The sequence below is a fragment of the Puma concolor genome, chromosome E3, assembly GCF_028749965.1.
Source record: "Puma concolor isolate L17-30 chromosome E3, mPumCon1.1.hap2, whole genome shotgun sequence".
Taxonomy (NCBI): domain Eukaryota; kingdom Metazoa; phylum Chordata; class Mammalia; order Carnivora; family Felidae; genus Puma; species Puma concolor.
In genome coordinates, this window is record NC_141682.1 from 14,834,738 (window position 1) to 14,854,166 (window position 19,429).

The 19,429-nt window shown below is 46.9% G+C and overlaps 1 protein-coding gene across 2 annotated transcripts in view; it reads left to right on the top strand.

The window, feature by feature from the left end:
• GALNT17 (polypeptide N-acetylgalactosaminyltransferase 17) overlaps nucleotides 1-19,429 on the top strand; it is a 447,627-nt gene that overhangs the window by 416,678 nt on the left and 11,520 nt on the right. For both annotated transcript variants that reach the window (XM_025923309.2, XM_086691905.1), the window contains exon 9: nucleotides 4,486-4,581. In XM_025923309.2, coding sequence (XP_025779094.1) covers nucleotides 4,486-4,581 — 96 coding nt within the window. The remainder of the gene's footprint in view (nucleotides 1-4,485; nucleotides 4,582-19,429) is intronic.

The window sequence follows — 19,429 nt, forward strand, 5'->3', positions numbered from 1 at the left end:
TAACCTGTAACATTCTGTTAAGTTTTTACTTAACTTCTCGTTAGTTCAGGGGCGCCTGGGTGGCTTGGTCGGTTAAGCATCTGACTTCAGCTCAGGTGATGATCTCACAGCTCGTGAGTTCGAGCCCCGCATCAGGCTCTGTGCTGGCAGCTCGGAGCCTGGAGCCCGCTTCAGATTCTGTGTCTCCCTATCTCTGCCCCTCCCCTGCTCATGCTCTGTCTCTGTCTCTCTCTTTCAAAAATAAATAAAAGATTTTTTAAAAATTCTCGTTAGTTCACAGGCAGTGTAATGTTAGTTTCAGGTGTGCAGTGTAGTGATTCGACCCGGTTATATTACACTCCACTTGACTCTTCATGTTGGAGACTCAGGGATGAATTTTTTTCTTTTTTTTCAAAAAACGTTAGAAGCAGTGCAGTTCCTGGATCGTGGGCTGGTTCTAGTTTTTGAACCTGTTGCTCATCACAACAAGTGCCCTTCTTAATCCCCATCCCTCCCCCACCCCTCTGGTAAGCATCACTTTGTTCTCTATAGTGAAGAGTCTGTTTCTTGGTTTGCCTCTCACTCTTTTTCCCTGTGTTGTTTTGTTTCTTAGACTCCACATGTGAGTGAAATCACATGGTGTGTGTCTTTTTCACACTGATTTCACTTAGCTTAATACTTTCTAGCTCCATCCACATTGTTGCAAATGGCAAGATTTCATTCTTTTTTATGGCTGAATAATAGTCCATTGTGTGTTTTTTACCACACCTTCTTTATCCATTCATCACTCGATGGACATTTGGGCTCTTTCCATAACATGGCTGTTGCAGATAGTGCTGCCGTAAACATCAGAGTGCAGGTACCCCCTTTAAATTAGCATTTTTGCATTCTTTGTACCTAGTAGTGCAAAGATGCTCGACCTCACTCATCATCAGGGAAATGCAATGAGATAGCAACTCACACCTGTCAGAATGGCCTAAAATCAACAACACAAGACACAACAGATGTTTGAGGATGTGGAGAAAGAGGAACCCTCTTGCACTGTCAGTGGGAATGCAAACTGGCGCAGCCGCTTCGGAAAACAGTGTGGCAGTTCCTTAAAATTTAAAACGAGAACAACCCTACGATCCAGCAACTGCGCTACCTCTAATGTTTTGTTTTGTTTTTAATTCGTCCCCGAGTCTCCAAAATGAAGGGTCAGGGGGCATGTAACACAAGAACGTTAACACACTTTCTCCTTGACTGAGAAAGTTCATCAACTTCTCAGCCTTTGCTAATATTATCTGGGGTTTGGGGCACAAACATTCTTTTCCTTTATTTCCTTTTTATACCTCTCAGAATAGCTTTACGGTTAAATTCGTTTCAGTAACAAGATGTACGATTATTCAGGCAACTGTATTTTAACACTTACTGCTAGCAGTCCTGTTTGCCATGCCCAGACCCCAGCATGGTGACAGAGGGAGACGGACACCTCTGAGCAGGTGTCAGCCCCAGTGTTTTTCATCCTGACCACAGCGATGGCGCCCAGGCCCACTTACAGAGTAAGCCACCTTCCCTTGCTTTTTAAATGTCTATTCACCTCTATTAGCTGGAATGCTTTAACGTGATTTTTTAAATTTTTTAATGTATTTTGAGAGAGACAGCGCAAGCAGGGGAGGGGAAGAGAGAGAGAACAAGAGAGAGAGAGAATTCCAAGCAGGTTCCGCAGCTCCGTCAGTGGGGAGCTCCGTGCGGGGCTTGAACTCATCAACTGAACCGTGAGACCATGACCTGAGCCAAAATCGAGTCGGACGCTCAACCAACTGAGCCACCCAGGCGCCCCTGCCTGAACATAATTTTTAAAGAAAGACATGTGCCCGCTTTATGACCTGATTCTTCCATGTATGAGATACTGCTTTTCCACATGTAAAAGCAACTCAGTGAGCACAAAAACATTCACCCGGTCTTTGGTCAAAATTCTGTGGTTGGCTCATACTGTCCTCGTGGCCTGAAGTGCCTCTGCCCCTTGCTTGATTTTATTCATCTTTGTTTTTCTCTTACCATTATTTATATGAAAGACCATGCACATACGGTATACATAAAGCATACAGGTGCAGCATAATAATATACAGCAATATAATAATATACAGATGGAATGGGGATGTGTTTTCATTGCCGTCCTGGCAAAAATCCAGTTTTGCACGAGCTCTTCCTGTGTCTGTCTCTCCAGACCATGGACTGTTTCAGGGCAAGGACTGTGTTGTTTATTTTTGCATTCATTGAACTTAGCACAGTCCCAGGCACGTATGAGGCCCTCCATAATATTTATTAAGTTACTGAATAATAGATTTCTTTGCATAAACATTAGAGACAAAATTGAAAAGCCTGGCATTCCGAAATCATTATAGGGAACAAATATGCCATAAAAACAATACCTTAATATATTAGGAGCGCTTCTAAATCTACAATAAAACCACCGGAGATCCCAATGGGGAAATAAGCAGATAATTCTTAAAAAGGGAAACAATTGCTAAACTTGAAACTCTCCAATTTCCTATTAATTGTCAATTCATAAAAACAAGAATGTCTTTCCTCACCTCTCAAAACAATATTCTCTATCACCTGTAATTTTTATTTTATACTTCTCTTAAAAGCTTCATTAGACTCCATTGGACACATTTTTATAATACTGCTCTTGTGTAGACATTAAAAAAAAAGACATAAGCAAAATACATTTGGTAGATGTTATCACTTTCAACATCTTAATTCTTCTGAATTACTTTTTGACTCAGAAGTTTGCTTGGGTTTTTTTTCCACGTAATTTATCCTTTGCCTCATTGAAAGCATCGACAGTGAGCGTGTCCTCAAAGCATCTACAAAAGAACTAAAACACAGCACGGGGCTCCAAGGCGACTCAGCAGAGATCTCTTGCTTGGGACCTTTTGTCCAACATATCTGATTCATCACTTCTACCCCTCTGCATACATTTTTGGTAACTTGGGTTTAAAGCAATACCCCCACCAATTTCTTTAGAATTTTTCTTCCAAGGAGCTTTCTTTTTTTTCCCTCCAGCTTTATTGAGATATAATTGACATATAAAGCTATATAAGCTTAAGGGGTCCAACATGTTGATTTGACACACTTACATATTATAAAGTGATTATTGCCATAGAGTTAGCCAACACCTCTGTTACATCCCCTAATTACCATCTCTTTTTTTGGTGATGAAAACATTTAAGATGCTCTAATCGCTGGGTGATTTTCCAAGTATGTGATACAGTATTATTGGCTATGATTACCATGCTGTGCACTAGGTTCCCCAGCATCTAAGTTTGGATGTTTGTATACTTTGACCAACACAATATTTTTAAAGCATGAAACTCAGGACTAATAAGTCTTTACATACCTTGTGGATGGGAATAGAAATTACTTTGAAGCTCCCGGAAAGGATTTGGACGGCAGGTTTTGAGAACATTAAGGCAGCCCTACCTTCTGCTACCATAACCGCAGTTCTAGGATTATTTTCTTAATAAAACCTGAAGGGTGAACAAGCTTTACACAGTTGCTCATTATGGTCCAACTTGAACAAAACGAAATTGTCTCAGAATTAGGGAAAAAAATTAACCGAATTTGGGAAAGGATGGTGAGCGATTGTTACTTTCTTCTACAGTTTTCAAGATCTCTCAGTAGGATGGGGTTATTTTTGTAATCTGTAAAACAAAAAAAAAAAAACGGCAGTGAAACTCTGCTCAGTTGCCTGAACCTAAACACAGTTTGGGAGCACAGAAGCCAAGTGCCCCTTGCCTCCCTTCTTGATTTGTCTCTGGTTAGTTTGGTTTCCATGGAGGAGACCGAGTGTAAGACCAACAACGTTTTCCCACCGGTTTGAGATTGCAACATGGTGGGTGGGATGGACACCAGTCTAGGTTCCAACGAGACAAATTCTTCCATGTTCCCAGAGAGATGTGCGTAGCTAGGTTCTGGGCTTTTGTCTTGGGGACTTTGGTCCGTTCTGCCACAGATGCGTTCCAAACACCTAGCATGGTACCTGCCACCGTCTAGGCATCCAGTAAGTATTCTTTGAATATGTAGATAAGTACAGAAATATATAAATAAATTGTTGTTGCTTGGCGGCAGGGTTTTTGTTTGCTTTGGGGGATTACTGGTTTTAATGCCTCCATGCCAGCAGTGACTTCAGAAACTGACCCATGATTCCCGGGGTTATTAAAAGCAGTGTTGGTGTCGAGGCCCACTCTGGATAACCAGTGGGTAACTGGTGTTCCTATGTCCAGATGTTCCCTAGGCTTCTCTTCTGTGCTGGGGACGGGGGAGTTGTGTGTCAGCAGGGGCTAGGGGTTTCGCAGACAGAGCGCTCATGCCCACACCGTCCGTTGAAGGACTTTGTCTTTCTTGCCAAAATGATCACCTCACAGAAAAGTCCGAACCAAGTCATGGCGGAACAAGGGTTGGGCAGCGGAATTTCCACCAGATGAGCTCTGATGGGTGATGTTTTGCCTATTCCTACAGCTTCGAAACAACAAGGCTAAAGACGTCTGCTTGGACCAGGGGCCACTGGAGAACCACACAGCAATACTGTACCCATGCCATGGCTGGGGACCCCAGGTAGGAGCCCATCTCTGACCAGGAGGGGAGTAAAATCACCAGCCTCCAGAGGATCTGTGGGGCATCTGTTGTTCTCTACTTTGTAGCTGTTCTGTGTTCTGAGATTTTAAGGAGAAGGGCGGGGCGGGGGGGGGTGCACTCTGGTTGTTCCTGCGTAGCAGTTGGGAAAAGATTCATGAGTGTTTGCATCAGCACAGATATTAAGAGGATCAATGGGCACACTGCATACCGGATAGAGAATGTGAATACATTTCAGAGTCATGTGCAATTAGGCAAGTATCTGCCACATGGGCACACGTTCTAATCATAACTAAATATGCCCGCTTACACGTACTTCAAAGAAATAACAGACTTCCTCATGAGAACATGCCTGACATGTTCATCCCGAAGGACCAGCTGGGTGGTAAGTGTGACCGGGTCTGTAAGTACAAGAGCTAAGTGCTAACTGGGGAAGAGAAACGTGCCAGTAGTAACATTTCAGAGAACACACGCCTTCTCCGGTTTCTCAGGAGAACACAGAATAACTCAAAAAGGGCAACACATTCGACCAACATTGTGAAAATAGAGCCTAGTCAATGAATTTCCCTTGGCAACTTTGTGCTAACCCAAGGTGTGTGCGCACATGTATGCATACGTGTGTGTTTACGTATGTATGTGTGTGCATGTGTGTGAATAAAGAACTTGGCAGAAATTGTCTGAGATTTGGGAGAAAACGTACCCAAAAATGTCATTAGACTTGACATTCACAAAAGTTTAAGACATTTTTTTTATGTCAACTAATAGGAATAAAAGGCAGGCTACAAACGGGGAAAACATTTATGATGCGGTCCTCGTGGAGCACCAGACAGGTGATTCTGAGCCAGACTCAGTGATTCCCTCTCTCTGGATCTCAGTTTGCTCCTCTGTAATAGGAAGACACTGGACAAAATGCCCCGTCAGCTCCCTTGGTCCGTCTCTTGTTCCGTGAACCCAAAGACATTCAGTTGCCAATTCACATTCAGGAGTCACGCGCACACGTTCAGGCAGGCATTCGTTACGGCTCATGGGTTTCCTCTGTTCCTGGCACTTTGGCTTCCCGTTAAGCCAATACCTGGAAGGAGAGGAATTGTGTTCTCTCTACCATCATGACAGGTAGTTCTTTCCCTTTTTTTAAGTGTACTTACTTATTTTGAGGGAGAGGGAGCAAGCGTGAGCAGGGGAGAGGGAGAGAGAGAATCCCAAGCAGGCTCTGAGCTGCCCAACGTGGAGCTCAATCCCATGAACCGTGAGATCAGAACCTGAGCTGAAATTGAGAGCCAGACATTTACCCGACTGAACCACGCGGGCTGCCCCACGGCAGGGAGTTCTGATAGTCCAGACCCTCAGCATCCCTTCAGTGTGTGACAGGTCCTCTGAAGGTGGATAATGGGTACTGCGAGACAGATCGAATCCTGAGCCCTTTGCTTCTGGGGGGTAGACGGGCAGCATGGGGAAACTGAGGCACAGAGGAGCGAGTGCCTGTGAGCAAAGCAGACGAGAACCCACGCCCTCCAGCCTGACTAAAGTGCTCTACATTCAAACCCAACCCATGTACGTCAAGATGATTTACTTGGCTAAAAGCACGCGTGGGGAGCAGGAGAGCGACCAGGCTCTCCACAGGGAGGCACTCCGAGCAAAGGCATTAGGGACTAACGAATCCAGGGAGTGTCTCCGTTCATTTATCCGTTCGCTCGACAAGTGTATCTTTCTCACTGACCGCAGGTGCTGGTCACGAGTATATATGGCGGTGGGTAGGCTTTGGTCCCTGCTCTCAGATGGGCTCCACTTGAGGGAAGAGACAAAGAGACAGGAGACTCTATAGCATAGGAAGTGTGGAAAGAACAAGATAGCCCGGGGGCTGGAACACAGAAGGCGGCCCAGCATGGCTGGCGCTCAGAGTTGCAAGAGGGGAGGGCTGGCTGGGAGATCATGCAGAAGGGCATGGAGAGGTGGGTCTCCCAAGGCCAGAGAAGGCATGCTCCAAGACACAGGTCCTTGCCTTCATGGTACAGCAGAATCACCTGGAAGGCCTGTGAAAGCCTTCTGGGTTCTGAAATTCTGGCCCCCCACCCCCACCCAGAGCTTCTGAGTCAGGGGGCCTGGGGTGGGAGGGGAGATTTTGCATTTCTAACAGGTTACCAGATGATGCCACGATGCTGGCCTGACCAGTGTGGGACTCGACTCTGGGGGTACTAGGGAACCACCAGGGGCGCCGGGCGGGTGGTGGTGACGGCTTAGATCGGGCTTAGATTGAACTCTCGGAGGAGTTCAGAGAGGGGTGGATGCTACGGAAGCATCCTGGCCATCGGCCCCCGCTGACTCTCCAGCTCTTCCCTCGCAGGGTCTGGAGGTGACAAGGACCCTGGAAGCCTTGGTGACCCGGGCAGTGGAGGTGGGGAGCCGTGGCCTGCAAGGGATGGTCAAGTCAGACATTTAAGAGGCCGCATCTTGGGACAGGCCAATATGACAAGCTGGCAATCGAGCCCAACTGGTGCTGGGTGAGCTGGCAGGGAGGGGGACATCAGGACGTGGTGGTATCGCACCAGGAGGGCAGTGGGAGCCTGGACGCTAAGCCCTGGGGATGCCGGCTTCTGAGCCACACTGCTGTATGTGACTGTCATTCGGGAGATGCCAGGAGTAGCGTTTGGAAAAATACTTAACTCCCAGGTTTCTCCACCCAGTGTTCCGAACAGGTAACATTTGAGCTAAGTACTTGCTAACTGTGGCATAACAGACCCTGTCATGTTTAGATATCTGCATAATCAAAAACTGGCCTGTGAAGCCAACCTCTGGGCATGAGAAAAAGAATCAAGGTGGTCTAATAAATGTCTCCCAGAGATCTGAGGGCTTCCCTGTGCGGCTCCGGAATTCATCTTTCCTGGGTTCCATCTGCACACAGGGCTTTTTCCAATGGATTCTCCTCCCATTTAGCGGATTATAGAATGAAAAAGCAAGGGAGGCTCTCCATTGCCGCCCCCCCCACGCCCCAGCGCTGGGATGAACACCTAGGAGGGGACCATGGTTGTTTTCTATCAGCTGATTTTTTTAAGTAAGTCTAATGTTGTTTTCTGTTCTACCACATGTTCTGAATTGAGAAGGCACCCTGGGTACTTCTCTCCAGCTGCCAGGCTGCCCCCCCCCCCACCGTCGCTCATCAAGGTTTCCTCCCCCTCCTTGCAAAACCACTCCCTCTGCGCTGGGAGTGAGTTCCCCACCAGTCACGTGCCTTGGCATCTTTTAAAACCGCTCCGTAAAGTGCTTTGGGCAAACAGAGACTGAATCAAAGCTCCTGGAACGAGGCAACTCCCAGAAGAAGAAACTGGTGTTCCACGGACATTGTGAGCTTAATTAATGGACTCTCGGTCGTAATTTATTATCCGACAGCAATTAAACAGAGAGAAAATAAGCACCGAGGAGGGTGATCTCCTGTCTTCCAACATGTGTTTGCCAACAAAATGGAAAAGGTTCCTTGCCACTCGGAGAGCCTGCTCTCTCACAAGTGTCTATCAGCGAGCTGCTGACCAGCCTCGCTCTTGTCCGGTTACTAATTTGGATTGGACACGTGCCCGTTTCTTTTCGAGCTCAAGTTTTACCTAAAAATGGGGTGACAACGATGCAACAATAGCTTCTGGTGTCAGCTCGACCTCATTGAGAGCCGGGGTTCTTGTCTAAGGAGGCCCTCGGCTCCCCCACCCGACTCCAGGCTGCCAATCTGGGCCCAGGTCAGGTGGTTGCCCTGCAGGCCTACCAGCCATGAGATTGGCCTCTTCTGTCAGCCCCTTCCTGCTCCCTCCCCATCCACCTGGTCAACCTGTCAGCCACCCCCGGCCACTCCTTCTGATTTCCCTTGAGGACCAAGGGCAAGGAGAGAGAAGGGTGGGCAGTGCTGCCCCCAGGGGCCCCCAGGCACATGCGCATCTTCCTTCTTACCCTTAAACAGCCCCAATGGCTCTGGGCTGTTCTCTTGAGCCCCTGCCGCTGAGCTGTTGCTGAGGTCCCAACGGACTGTGGCCCAGAGCTTCATGGCACAGCCCTGAGCACTGGGCCAGAGCCATGGCTGGGCGGAGACAGGGAATAGAAATGCTGGCGATAGGGGCACCGGGGTGGCTCGGTCAGTTAAGCGTCTGACTCTTGAGTTCAGCTCAGGTCATGATCTCACAGTCTGTGGGTTTGAGCCCTGTGTCGGGCCCTGCGCTGGCAGCGTGGAGCCTGCTTGGGATTCTCTCTCGCCCTCTCTCTCTCTTTGCCCCTCCACTCCTCGTGCTGTCTCTCTCTGTCTCTCAAAATAAATAAATAAACATTAAAAAATTGTTCATGCTGGCCGTAAACCCATTTCTGTTTTTAGCGATATGTTTAATCCTACCGGGTGGGTAGTCCCCCCCCCCCCCCACCGATTTTACAAAAATGAACATTGAGTAGTGCCATGACATTTTTCAAACTCAAGTCCTGTGACTCCTGGTCGTGAACCCTGGGCTGTGGCATCTGGCGCGTTCTGGGAAGCCTGTCTCATTCCCTTGAGTGAGCCCCCATGGTTCGCTAGCCCCCGGGAAGGCATGGTGGAAGGACCTGTGTTGAGCACGGACACAATGCAAGGCAAGAGGTAAGGGCAGAGGCATGGAGGTTGGTGGGGAGAACATGCATATGGCATGTTCGGGGGACAGTGATATGGTTGTTGTAGGGCAACCAGTAGGGACAGGGTATTGAGAGCCCTGGGTGCCAGGAAGAGGGGCCGGGGCTCCCCCCTGAGCATCTCGGGTGTGGTCCGGAGAGCCGTGAGCCACCAACGGCACGTCACAAAAGCCGACTGGCCCGTGAGTCCAACCCCAGACCTCCTGAAGCTACGGCCTGAGAATCTGCATGCTGTCATCTCCAAGTGTTTTCCTGTCTCAGTCAACACCGTCTGTTGGGTGTCCATTACGGGCCAGGCTGTGTGACTTGCAGGTCAGATACATCTGTATTTGCCCGACATGAGGCCCAGTGTCCCAACCGAATTCTTCTTTCCAGTTTATAATACTACTACTTCTATATAATCGGGGTTGGTTTTTTTTTTTTTTTTCATTTTTGCGGTAAATTCATTCTTGTTAGCGTAACTGCAAGGTTTCCCTGACACATGCCGTCAGGTCACCCCACCTCAGTCGAGGTCTGCCACCTCCAGAAGTCCCTTGAGCCCCTTCGTGATTAATCCCTCCCTCTGTCCCCAAATTTGAGGCCCAACTTCACCTCCTGGAACGGCCCACCAGGCAACAGTTCTGGTACAGTTTCCTCCCTGAGCCGAGGCCCACAGCCAGCACGCCCGCACAAGGTTGGAGGCGGTGGTCCCCTGGGCGTTCAAGGTGCTCCCCGTGAAACAGCCCCTAGCTGTGGCGGAACATTCTTGGAGGTGTGTATCACAGAGAGGGGTGTCAGGCTCTGTCCCAAGGGCCCCTGTGACTCCCTGCACTCCAGGGAGGTATCGGAGGTCTCTCTTCTGCTTGCCCCCCCCCCATCAATACGTCTTATTCTTCCTCCCCCTCCTTTTCAGAGAAGCTCCCATTCCTTGCCCTCGGTGAATTCATCACCAGAATGACAGATGAGAATTCTTTTATCCTGTAATTAAATTTAATCTGATCTTCGACTTATTCTTTGATGGCTTCATCTTTTAAGTGATACATCATCCAAACACCTTGTCACGATGATGCATTGTGCCAGGAAGGCGCTGGTGCCCCCCTGGAGTGACGGGGCTCCCACAGCTATTAGCACGCGGAAGACACTCGGAAAACGCGGAAGTTAATGACATCCAAGCAGCCTCTTGGCTTCCAGGCAAAGTCATGTAAGCGTTGGGGCTCAGGGGCTGGAACCGTTGAGAGCGCACTGAAGGTACCACCCCCGGAAGGATGGCTTTGCCCCAGAAAACAGACCTGTGACTTGGGGGACGGGCTGTTCGCGTTTGGTAAGAAGCAGGCCCGGGAATCCCTTTCAGTTCCTGGAGAGCATCATGAGGCCAGAGCTGGGGAGCTTTAGACCTTGTGGGAAAATCGGGTTGGAGGAGGGAGGGCAGCTACCCATGTTAAGGAAACCTGCAGAGACAAAAAGAGGAGGGAAAAGAGAGAGGAGGGGAAAGAAAACGCCAGCGCTCTTTGACACATCCGAAATATGACACCACCAAGTCTCTGTACCATTCATTTCCATCTCTCATCTCCTGTGCGGTATTTTTAAAAACCCTCTCCTTGCGTCCCAGTGCAACACTTTATAAATTCATTTTGCCTCGTTGCAGATAGCAGGAATATTAAGCGCTTTGTTGTTGTTGTTGTTGTTGTTCTGACTCGTCTTCTCTCGAGATATTCAAACTGCTTCTGATTTTATTATTTCCAGGTTGTTAGCTCCTGCCTTCCAGGCCCTACCTCCATCCAGCCTTTGTGAGCGTCCCTGGTGCCCACCTTCTCTGTAGGCCTCCATGCGCTTCGCACTTCTGAGACTTTCCCGAGGCTTCAGCTTTGCTTCCCTGTTTGATTTCCGATCCCCAGTTCACTTTTTTAAATTACCCCTGACAAGTGGGTCTTGAGGTCCACGTACAGGAAGCAGGAATGCCCGATTTCCTAAATGGCATTCGGAAGTAAATGCACGTGAATTTTTATCTTGCTTAAGGAGGACCCCAGGGTTAAGGAGGAATTACTGTATTACTGCTCTCTTGCCAGAATGGGTTGATGAACTATTCTTTCCAGAAAATCAGAATTCTTTTCCAGTAGAGATCCTTTTTTTTTCTTTTTTCCTTTCTTTCTCAATTTCAGAGAGAGAGAGAGAGACTGAGGGAGGGAGAGGGGCAAAGGGTGAGACAGATAGAAAATCTCAAGGAGGCCCCATGCTCAACATGGAGCCTGACCCAGGACTTGATCCCACGACCCTGGGATCATGACCTGAGCCGAAATCAAGAGTCGGACGCTCAGACGACTGAGTCACCCAGGTGCCCCTCCAGTAGAGATTCTTAGTTAAAACTCTTATGTCTGCTTAGAAGTTTAGTGGATTTTTTTCTCCAGCCACAAAAAGTGATCCAGGTAGATTTTGTGTTAATGTTAGGTATGGAATAAGGAAAACTCACACTGAATAGTCAGATGGTGACCACATTTTCAACTGAACCTTTCTCCCTTCCTTGCCCAGAGCTGTTAAATTCAAAGAAAGTCACTGCTAATCTTTTCCTTTTCTACTAAAGATGCAACAGCATTGCAATGAGTTTGGAAAAAAAAAAAAAATTTAAATCATCCATAATCTCGCCATCCTAAAACAACTATGATCATTTCCGAGGTGGGCTTCCAGCCCTTGCATTTTCAAAGAAGTATGTTGCCTTCCTAGGCTGTTCACAAATCGTTGAATTAATAACATCCCTTCTTCTGAAGGACAAGAAGAGGTGGAACCTACTGGTGAAGAAGTCTTCAGTGCCTTAGCACTACCAGGAGCAGCGGCGAAAGAGGAAAACATTACAATAGCCTCACCCCCTGGCCATTTAGTGCTGAGAGTTTCAGCGCTTCTTTGGAACAGCAATGTCTGTTGAATGGTTATTTTCAAAGACGTTGCTTGTTCAGAATGGAGACGGTCTGAGAACCTGGCCAGTCAGAGTTAAGGGCAGATCCTGAAGAGTTTATTGCTAGTGCAGCTCAGGCCATTGGTCTAAGATGTCAGGGCCTCCGAAATCTGAGTTCCCATCAGAGAAGGCCAGAGGAAGACCAAATGTCAGTAGCACAATGTTCTAGACTGTTCTTATCTACCGTCCTACCACCTGCCTGGCTTAGAAGGTAGGGGTGCCAGGTTTGGAACAACTTTCTGGAATCCCACCCACATGGGGACCACCAAGGGTGCCATATACACTGACATTGGTTCCAGAAAAGGGCCTTTTGCAGATTTCTCTGTGCCGTGGTGGTGTCATCACCAACCCCCTTCCTGAGAGTGCTGCCCTGCATGGCCTCCTGGCTTCCTCCTGCAGCTACAGGGGCCAAGTGCCAAGTGTTTTCAAGAGATTCCTATCTTGCCTTCCTGATACTCTTCCCAAAATTAAATGTCTGCAGGGCTTGAATCTGTGGCCCTCCATGGAAATGGAAATGTCAACCAGCCAAGAACTGAACACCTTCCCAAGAAGCCTTGCAGGAAGGCTTCGTGCACAAGGATGTGGGTTCTCGTCAGCTCGGGCTCACTATCCCCTACTTAAATGGTTGGTTTGGCCATGCACAGGATAGGAGATTTCAACCTGGGGGACGTAATGGTCACCCAAAGGCCCACGCTCGCACTCCAGATACTTTTTGTCATGGCATTCTCTGTTGGGAATGAGGCTCCTAATTCCAGTGCCAAGGTGGGTAGGAGCTAACGAGAGCCATGCATGGCTAAGTGGAGATCTCTGATCTCTGCACCTTAGCGAGACTGGAAATCAGGAAATGATACTTCACCCACATCTCACATCAAAGTTAATTTTTCCATGGTGATGCTGAGAGGTACCTTTCTGTGTGTGGTTGGCTTCTAAGCTGTGATCTTGGGCAAGACACTGAAGCTCCTCGTACTTCAGTTTCCTCCTCTGTAATGTAAATATCATAATAGTATCCACCTCATAGAGATGCTGTGTCAGTTAAGCTAATCGATGAAAAGTTCTTAGACGAGGTCCACGGCCCATGTCATATAAAGATGATGTCCATGGTGCTGAACGTGAGACCTTGGGAAAGCTTCAGTTTTCCAAGAGTCAGTTAGGTACACAGTATTCTACTTTTTGAGGCTATAAAAACCAGGAACAAATAGCAGTGAAAACTTGAACATCCCCAGGCACTTTGAGCACCTCAAATCCTCGTATACCTTGCAAACAGTAGATTGGACCAGTGATATCCGAGGTTCCTTCCAGTTCTCAGGTTTTGGGACACATGAGCCTTCCATCATTCAGCTAGACTTCTAGCTTGGTTCAGTTCTTCAAGGCAATGTTACCTGGAAAGCGGGTTATTTGGAAAGATGGATGAGACATGGAGACTCCTACCGCCTAGGAATTCATAGTTAATTAAGGTGTTATTGTATAAAATAGCTTGGCGATTGGCTGAGTCCAACCACCAGTATTTTTTTTTTTTACTTATCAAATTTTTGCATATTTGCAAAAATTAAAAAATTTGAGAACATGGTCCAGGTTCTGGAGAAAACTCCAGCCTCATAGGTTGCCGATAGAAATACAAATTGGTGCCATTTTTTTTTTTTTTTGAAGGGAGTTTGGCAATCCTTACCAAAGCTACAGTATGCTTACTTTTTGACCTAGCAATCCCCTTGCAAAAATCTACACTGAAGATACATTTCCAACAATGTGAAAACACACATGTGCCCTCCTGTATTACTTGCAGTTGCAAAATATTGGAAACCACTTTAATGCCTATTCGTAGGCATAACATGGGCCATCCCTGTGAACTCATACTGAGTGATTTCCCCATACTGTTAGATGCAAAAGGCAAAGTACAAAGGAAGATGCTTAGTATGCTAACCGTTATTTAAGACAAATGGCCTCTGAAAAGTAAATACCTTTATCTGCTCATCTGTGCAAGAGATTCAGGAAGGATAAACCAGAAACTGATGAGATTGGTTACCTGCTGGAGGTGGGTGAGAACAGGGTGGACAGAACGTGGGAGCAGAATAAGGAATAAAAGGGGAGTGACACCTCTCAGTGCAGTTTTCTGTCAAGTCCTGACTCTTAGAACCACCGTGATATTGAAAATCTCTGAGAAATAATAATAATTTCAACATTTGAAGATGTAAGGAAGAAGACCCACAATAGGATGCAAACAGTAAATGAAAAAAAAAATTCACCCCACTAAATGAATAACATAACTGCACTGTTGGATGGGGAAGAATAACGCCAATCTCAATGGCTTGGAACCGGTTTGGACAGTTTTGACTAGATTCTAGAAACTTAAAGGAAAAAAGAACCATTGCCAATAACACATTCTAGTCAGTAAGCTTGTTTTCCACAGGAGTCTGGGCTCACAATTCTGAAACTACTGTATGTGAACAAGTAAGTATATAAAGTATGGATAACGGACATGATTTCACTCATAGGTGGAATTTGAGAAACGTAACAGATGTTCATACGGGAAGGGCAGGAAAAATAAGACAAAAACAGAGAGGGAGGCAAACCATAAGTACGGAGAACTCTTAAATACGGAGAACAAAATGTGGGTTGATGGGGGTTGGGGGTGGGGAAAATGGGTAATGGACATTAAGAAGGGCACTTGTTGGGATGAGCCCTGGGTGTTGTATGTAACTGATGAGTCACTGGAGTCTATTCCTGAAGCCAAGACTACACGGTGTGTTAACTAACTTGAGGAGAAAAAGGAAAAAGAAAGTATGGATACTGGGAACCTGGTCTCTTGCTGTTAGAGAAAGAGGTTATAAATAAGGAGAGGGTATGGCTAGAATGAATGTTGAGTTGCAATGTGAGGGATCAGGATGAAGTTATTTTATAGGTGTATGTAAAAATATATAAATATACATGGATAAAACATACAGCGAGGTGTAGAAATAAATTTGTAGAAAATGTAGGCATAAAAACAAATGTGCCTATGGGTTGGTGTACATACATATATTTCCTAGCTCTGAGAGCGTCTAGAAGCAATACAACCCAGTAGCAGTGAACACATCTAGCACCCAGATTTTGGATGACCCCAGGGATGGAGCGGAAAATACAGCGTAAGCCTGGAAAACCTTGTGGGCGGTGTCAGAATAAAAAAAAGTGCTCTTCAAAAGGTGTTGTCTTCTCAATAGAACGTAGGAGCCACCCCGAAAGGAGTTCCTTATGTCCAAAGCTGGAACTATATAGCTGGAACAATACAATATTGGATTGTCACTCATATGACTTTTTAAAAATGCATGAGTCCACAGTGACATAAACTCATGGAGAGAAAGGATAGCTCTTCCTTCAGTAGAAGTCTGCTTAGCAAATGTAGAAGGAATGTGGGAAGTGCAAATCACCCCGAGGCAGTCATGCCAGTAATATCTGTTGAAGTCCAGAAGTAACAATGGACGCTAAACTTGGTGGGTGAAAATATGATGAAAACAGAGATATTTTCAGTTTCTGAGTATCTCCCTTTATAAAGGGAAAATAGTAACTTCACAGTTGAGAAGCCCAAAAGACCCCGCCTTAACCAAGTGATCAAGGTTAACGTCACTAGTAATGAGACCTCACAGACCCCTGATCTGATGCCCTGAGAAGGGCACAGCCTCACCTCTGTGGTTTGTCTCGTTAAAAATGCACAACTATGACTTTAATCATGAGAAAACATCGGACAAACCCAAACTGAGGGACATTCTACAAAATAATTGCCCGGTACTCTTCAAAAGTGTCAAGGTCATTAAAAACAAGGGAAGACTGAGGAGCTATCCCAGATAGGAGGAAATTAAGGAGACGTGAGAACAGAATGCAGTGGGGGATCCTGGAAGAGAAAACATAGATGGAAACTGCTGAAATTTCTGGGAGGTCTCCGGATTAGTCCATAGGATTGTACCAGTGTGAATTCCCTGGCTTGGGTGATCATGCCATGATTATGTAAAGATACTAACTTAAGGTATACTGGAACTCACCGTACTATATTTGCAAATTTTTTGTAAGTCTAAAATGACTTTGACCTAAAAAGTTTTAAAAAAACATCTTTTGAGAGGTCTAGTTGACTGGAATTATTGGCGGAGAGGTCAAGGGAAGGGGTGAGGGAGGTTGGAGGTGATACTCCCCTGGCTTCACCAGGAGGTAGATAGTGGTGCCATTGTTGAGATTGGAGACATGGGTTTTGGAGGATGATGTGAGTTCTGTTTGGGGCGGTGTGAGTCTGGGGGGGGGGTGGGTCTTGGAAACCCCCACAGTGATGTCCTCCAGGCAGCCGAACATTCCAACCAGGTGCTGAGGACAGAGTGGGAGAGGCAGATGGGGCTTTGTGGGGGGGGGGGGGTGTACCAAGGGAGAGCAGAGCGCCGATCCTAGGACAGACCCTAGCATGGCTCCACATTTAATGCTGCTGCCCCTCTAAAGGGGTGGCTTTAGAGATGTAAAGCTGAGTTCTGAGAGTCCCCTCCAAGTCCACTCCAGGCAAGGGCATGTAAGATCTGGATCAAACTGGGGGAATGAAGTGTGGGGTGGGGAAGAGAAGGGCAGGAGCGTAGCAGGAGACCCTGCTGTGGGATCCAGCCTTCTCTGGATCAGGGATCCAACTAGAAGTTACCCACAGACCCAGCCAGAGAGAACCCAATGGTCCAGGTAGCCACCTGGGGGTACTCGGCTTCCCGGAAGTATTGTCGGGGCTCTTGGGCCAGCAACCCTTGGACAGATAGCTCTGAGAATAGGCAGAGAATGGGAAGGAAGCTGGGAGTGTCTGAGTGCCGGGAAGGAATGGGGCCAGGAAATGCTGGCCCCATGAGGCCACGTGGGAGCCCATCGGAAAGAAAAGAAGTCTGGTGAATTAGAAACAAGGCCCAGTTCTCAACTGGCACACGAGGTCAGGGGGGAATAAGAACAACAAAACATACAGGGCTTCCTATGCCCCATGCCTTCTTCTCACCAATTTACTTAATTCCACAACTACCCTATGACTTAAATTGTAAAATTATCCCCACTTTGAAAATGAGGAAATAGAGTCTCACAGGGCTTAAGGCCTCAGGTCATAAAACCATTACGTGGCAGAGCTTAGATTTCTAGAGCAGGCTCCACGGTCCAAGTCTTTAGCCATATAATAGACTGCCTCGTTGATGACACAGCACAAAGCCAGGAACCCTGTTTCAATTGGCAAAAATGAGAAGGTGAGACAGATTTAATTAAGATCTTGCTAAAAGGGGAGCCAAGTGTTTGCCGGCATTTCCACACTACACCCAGATAACAATCCTACCTTCTTATGACACGCCACAGAGGCAAGAAAGAAATGTATCTGTTCATTGCAAAATAGAGTCTTTGCTTCCTGTAACTCAGGGTGAGCTTTGGAGGCATGCTTAGGAGTTGTCTCCAGATCTCTGGGGATTGGAGTGAACCTGCTTGCCAGCCCCTCTCCCACTCAGCTCCTCTAACCCTCATCCTGGTTCTGCCCTCATTCCAGAAGGCTCCCAGCTCTCTCCATAAAGTTATGGCGGCCAGACCCTGCCATCCCCCCCCTCCACTGGCGATGCCTTTCGTCTATCCACTCCTCAACCTATCTCTGCAGGAAAACCACCCCCAAGGTTTTGTGGCATGAATGTGTTTCTCCGTTAGTTCTTGGTAGCGGTGCATTTTCTGGAAATCTAACACTTTCATCAAGCATGATGAGTCCTAATGGTGGAAGAAGACTGAAGAGGGAGGCCTTTGGGACCATCCAGTCCCCTAGGAACTAGCTCTCCCTACACAAAACATATCTGGTTCTATCGCCTACCTTCTAAGCTCCCAGGTAGATTTTTAAGGCAACTTTATTGAAGTAGAAGATCAGCACAGTACACATCATCTATTTAAAGTGTACACTTGGATGAGTTTTGACAGGGTACGTGCCTGCAGATCTCCCTTCCTGATCAAGCTACGCGACATTTCCATTTCCCCCAAAGATCCCCCCTGCCCCCGTTCTCCGCCCCCAGCTGCCAAACACCATGTGTCTGCTTGAGATACAGTTGGAGACATTTTTCTTCCCTATTCATTTTGGGATCAGGCACACTCTGGACAGTGACAGAGAAAGTCTGTTTGTTTTTAAGAATGTACATATGCACGCGTAATCACCAGAAACCACTCCTTTGGCCAAGCAGCAAACAAATACATTCAGCCTACAGCAGGTTCAAATCGATGGAACCCGTCTCCCTGTGTCCGGAGTAGAAGGTGGGGAAAATGCATTTTTTTCATTTACCAGTGTGTTTCTGCACTGACTAGGCCTGGTTTTAAAATGACGAGAAAGACCCTTAATGTGAAAGCAATTGCAAGCCATGTTTTTATGGACAATTCGATGGATTGTGCTGTGCTCCAGAGTCATTCCACAATCATTTGGCTGGTTTTTGTTTATTTGGCTATAACCTGCTTATTTCACTTTTCCCTCAAGGCTCTTCAATGTGGGTTAATAGTTGTGTGTGCCTCTTAGATCATCTCAAATAGAAAATTCTTTTTCTCCGCTAAATGAGAATTAATTGTATTTGAGCTCAGAGGGTTTTTTTGTTTGTTTTTTTTCCTAATGCACTAGGGTTGTGGATAACGGCATTCGTTTCTCCTCTTGGGCCCAGCAGCCAAACCTAGAATAATCCCATTCAATTCAAAAGGCATTTATAGAGCGTTTGCTTTCTGCAAGATGCTTTCTCACTCCTTGTGCAGTATAAAAACGAGTAGGATGCTGCCGTCCTAAAACAATAGCAGCAACAACAACCACGAAAAGCTATAGCAAGGAATGTCACAGAACACACAAGTAGATCGCATCTGGGCAGGGGCTTTGTGGAACCAGGGGAGATCCGATAGGGGTAGGGTGGGGATATATTCCACACAGGGAAGACTTCTGGCTGTTTTTGAGAGACCTCAAGTCACCTGTTGGACCGAGCCAAGAAACCAAGAGTTACAGCTGAAAAGCTAAGCTGGGGACTTACCATAGAAGATCACGGTTAAAAAAAAAAAAAAAGTTTATTCTTAAATCAGAGGGTACTAGAGCAACTGAAGGTTGAAGCAGAGACTGATAGGATTTGAACGTGCAGGAGTAGGAAGGACAAGTAGAAACTGGAAGGGCCTGGAGGTGGGCGATCAGGAGGAAACACAGGAGAGGGGAATGGGAAGGCTTGTAGCTTTGGGGATGGGGGAGCGCGTAGGGGGGAAGATGACCCAAGGTTGCAAACCTAGAGCCTGGGAAGAGCTCAGGAGTACAGGTGTATA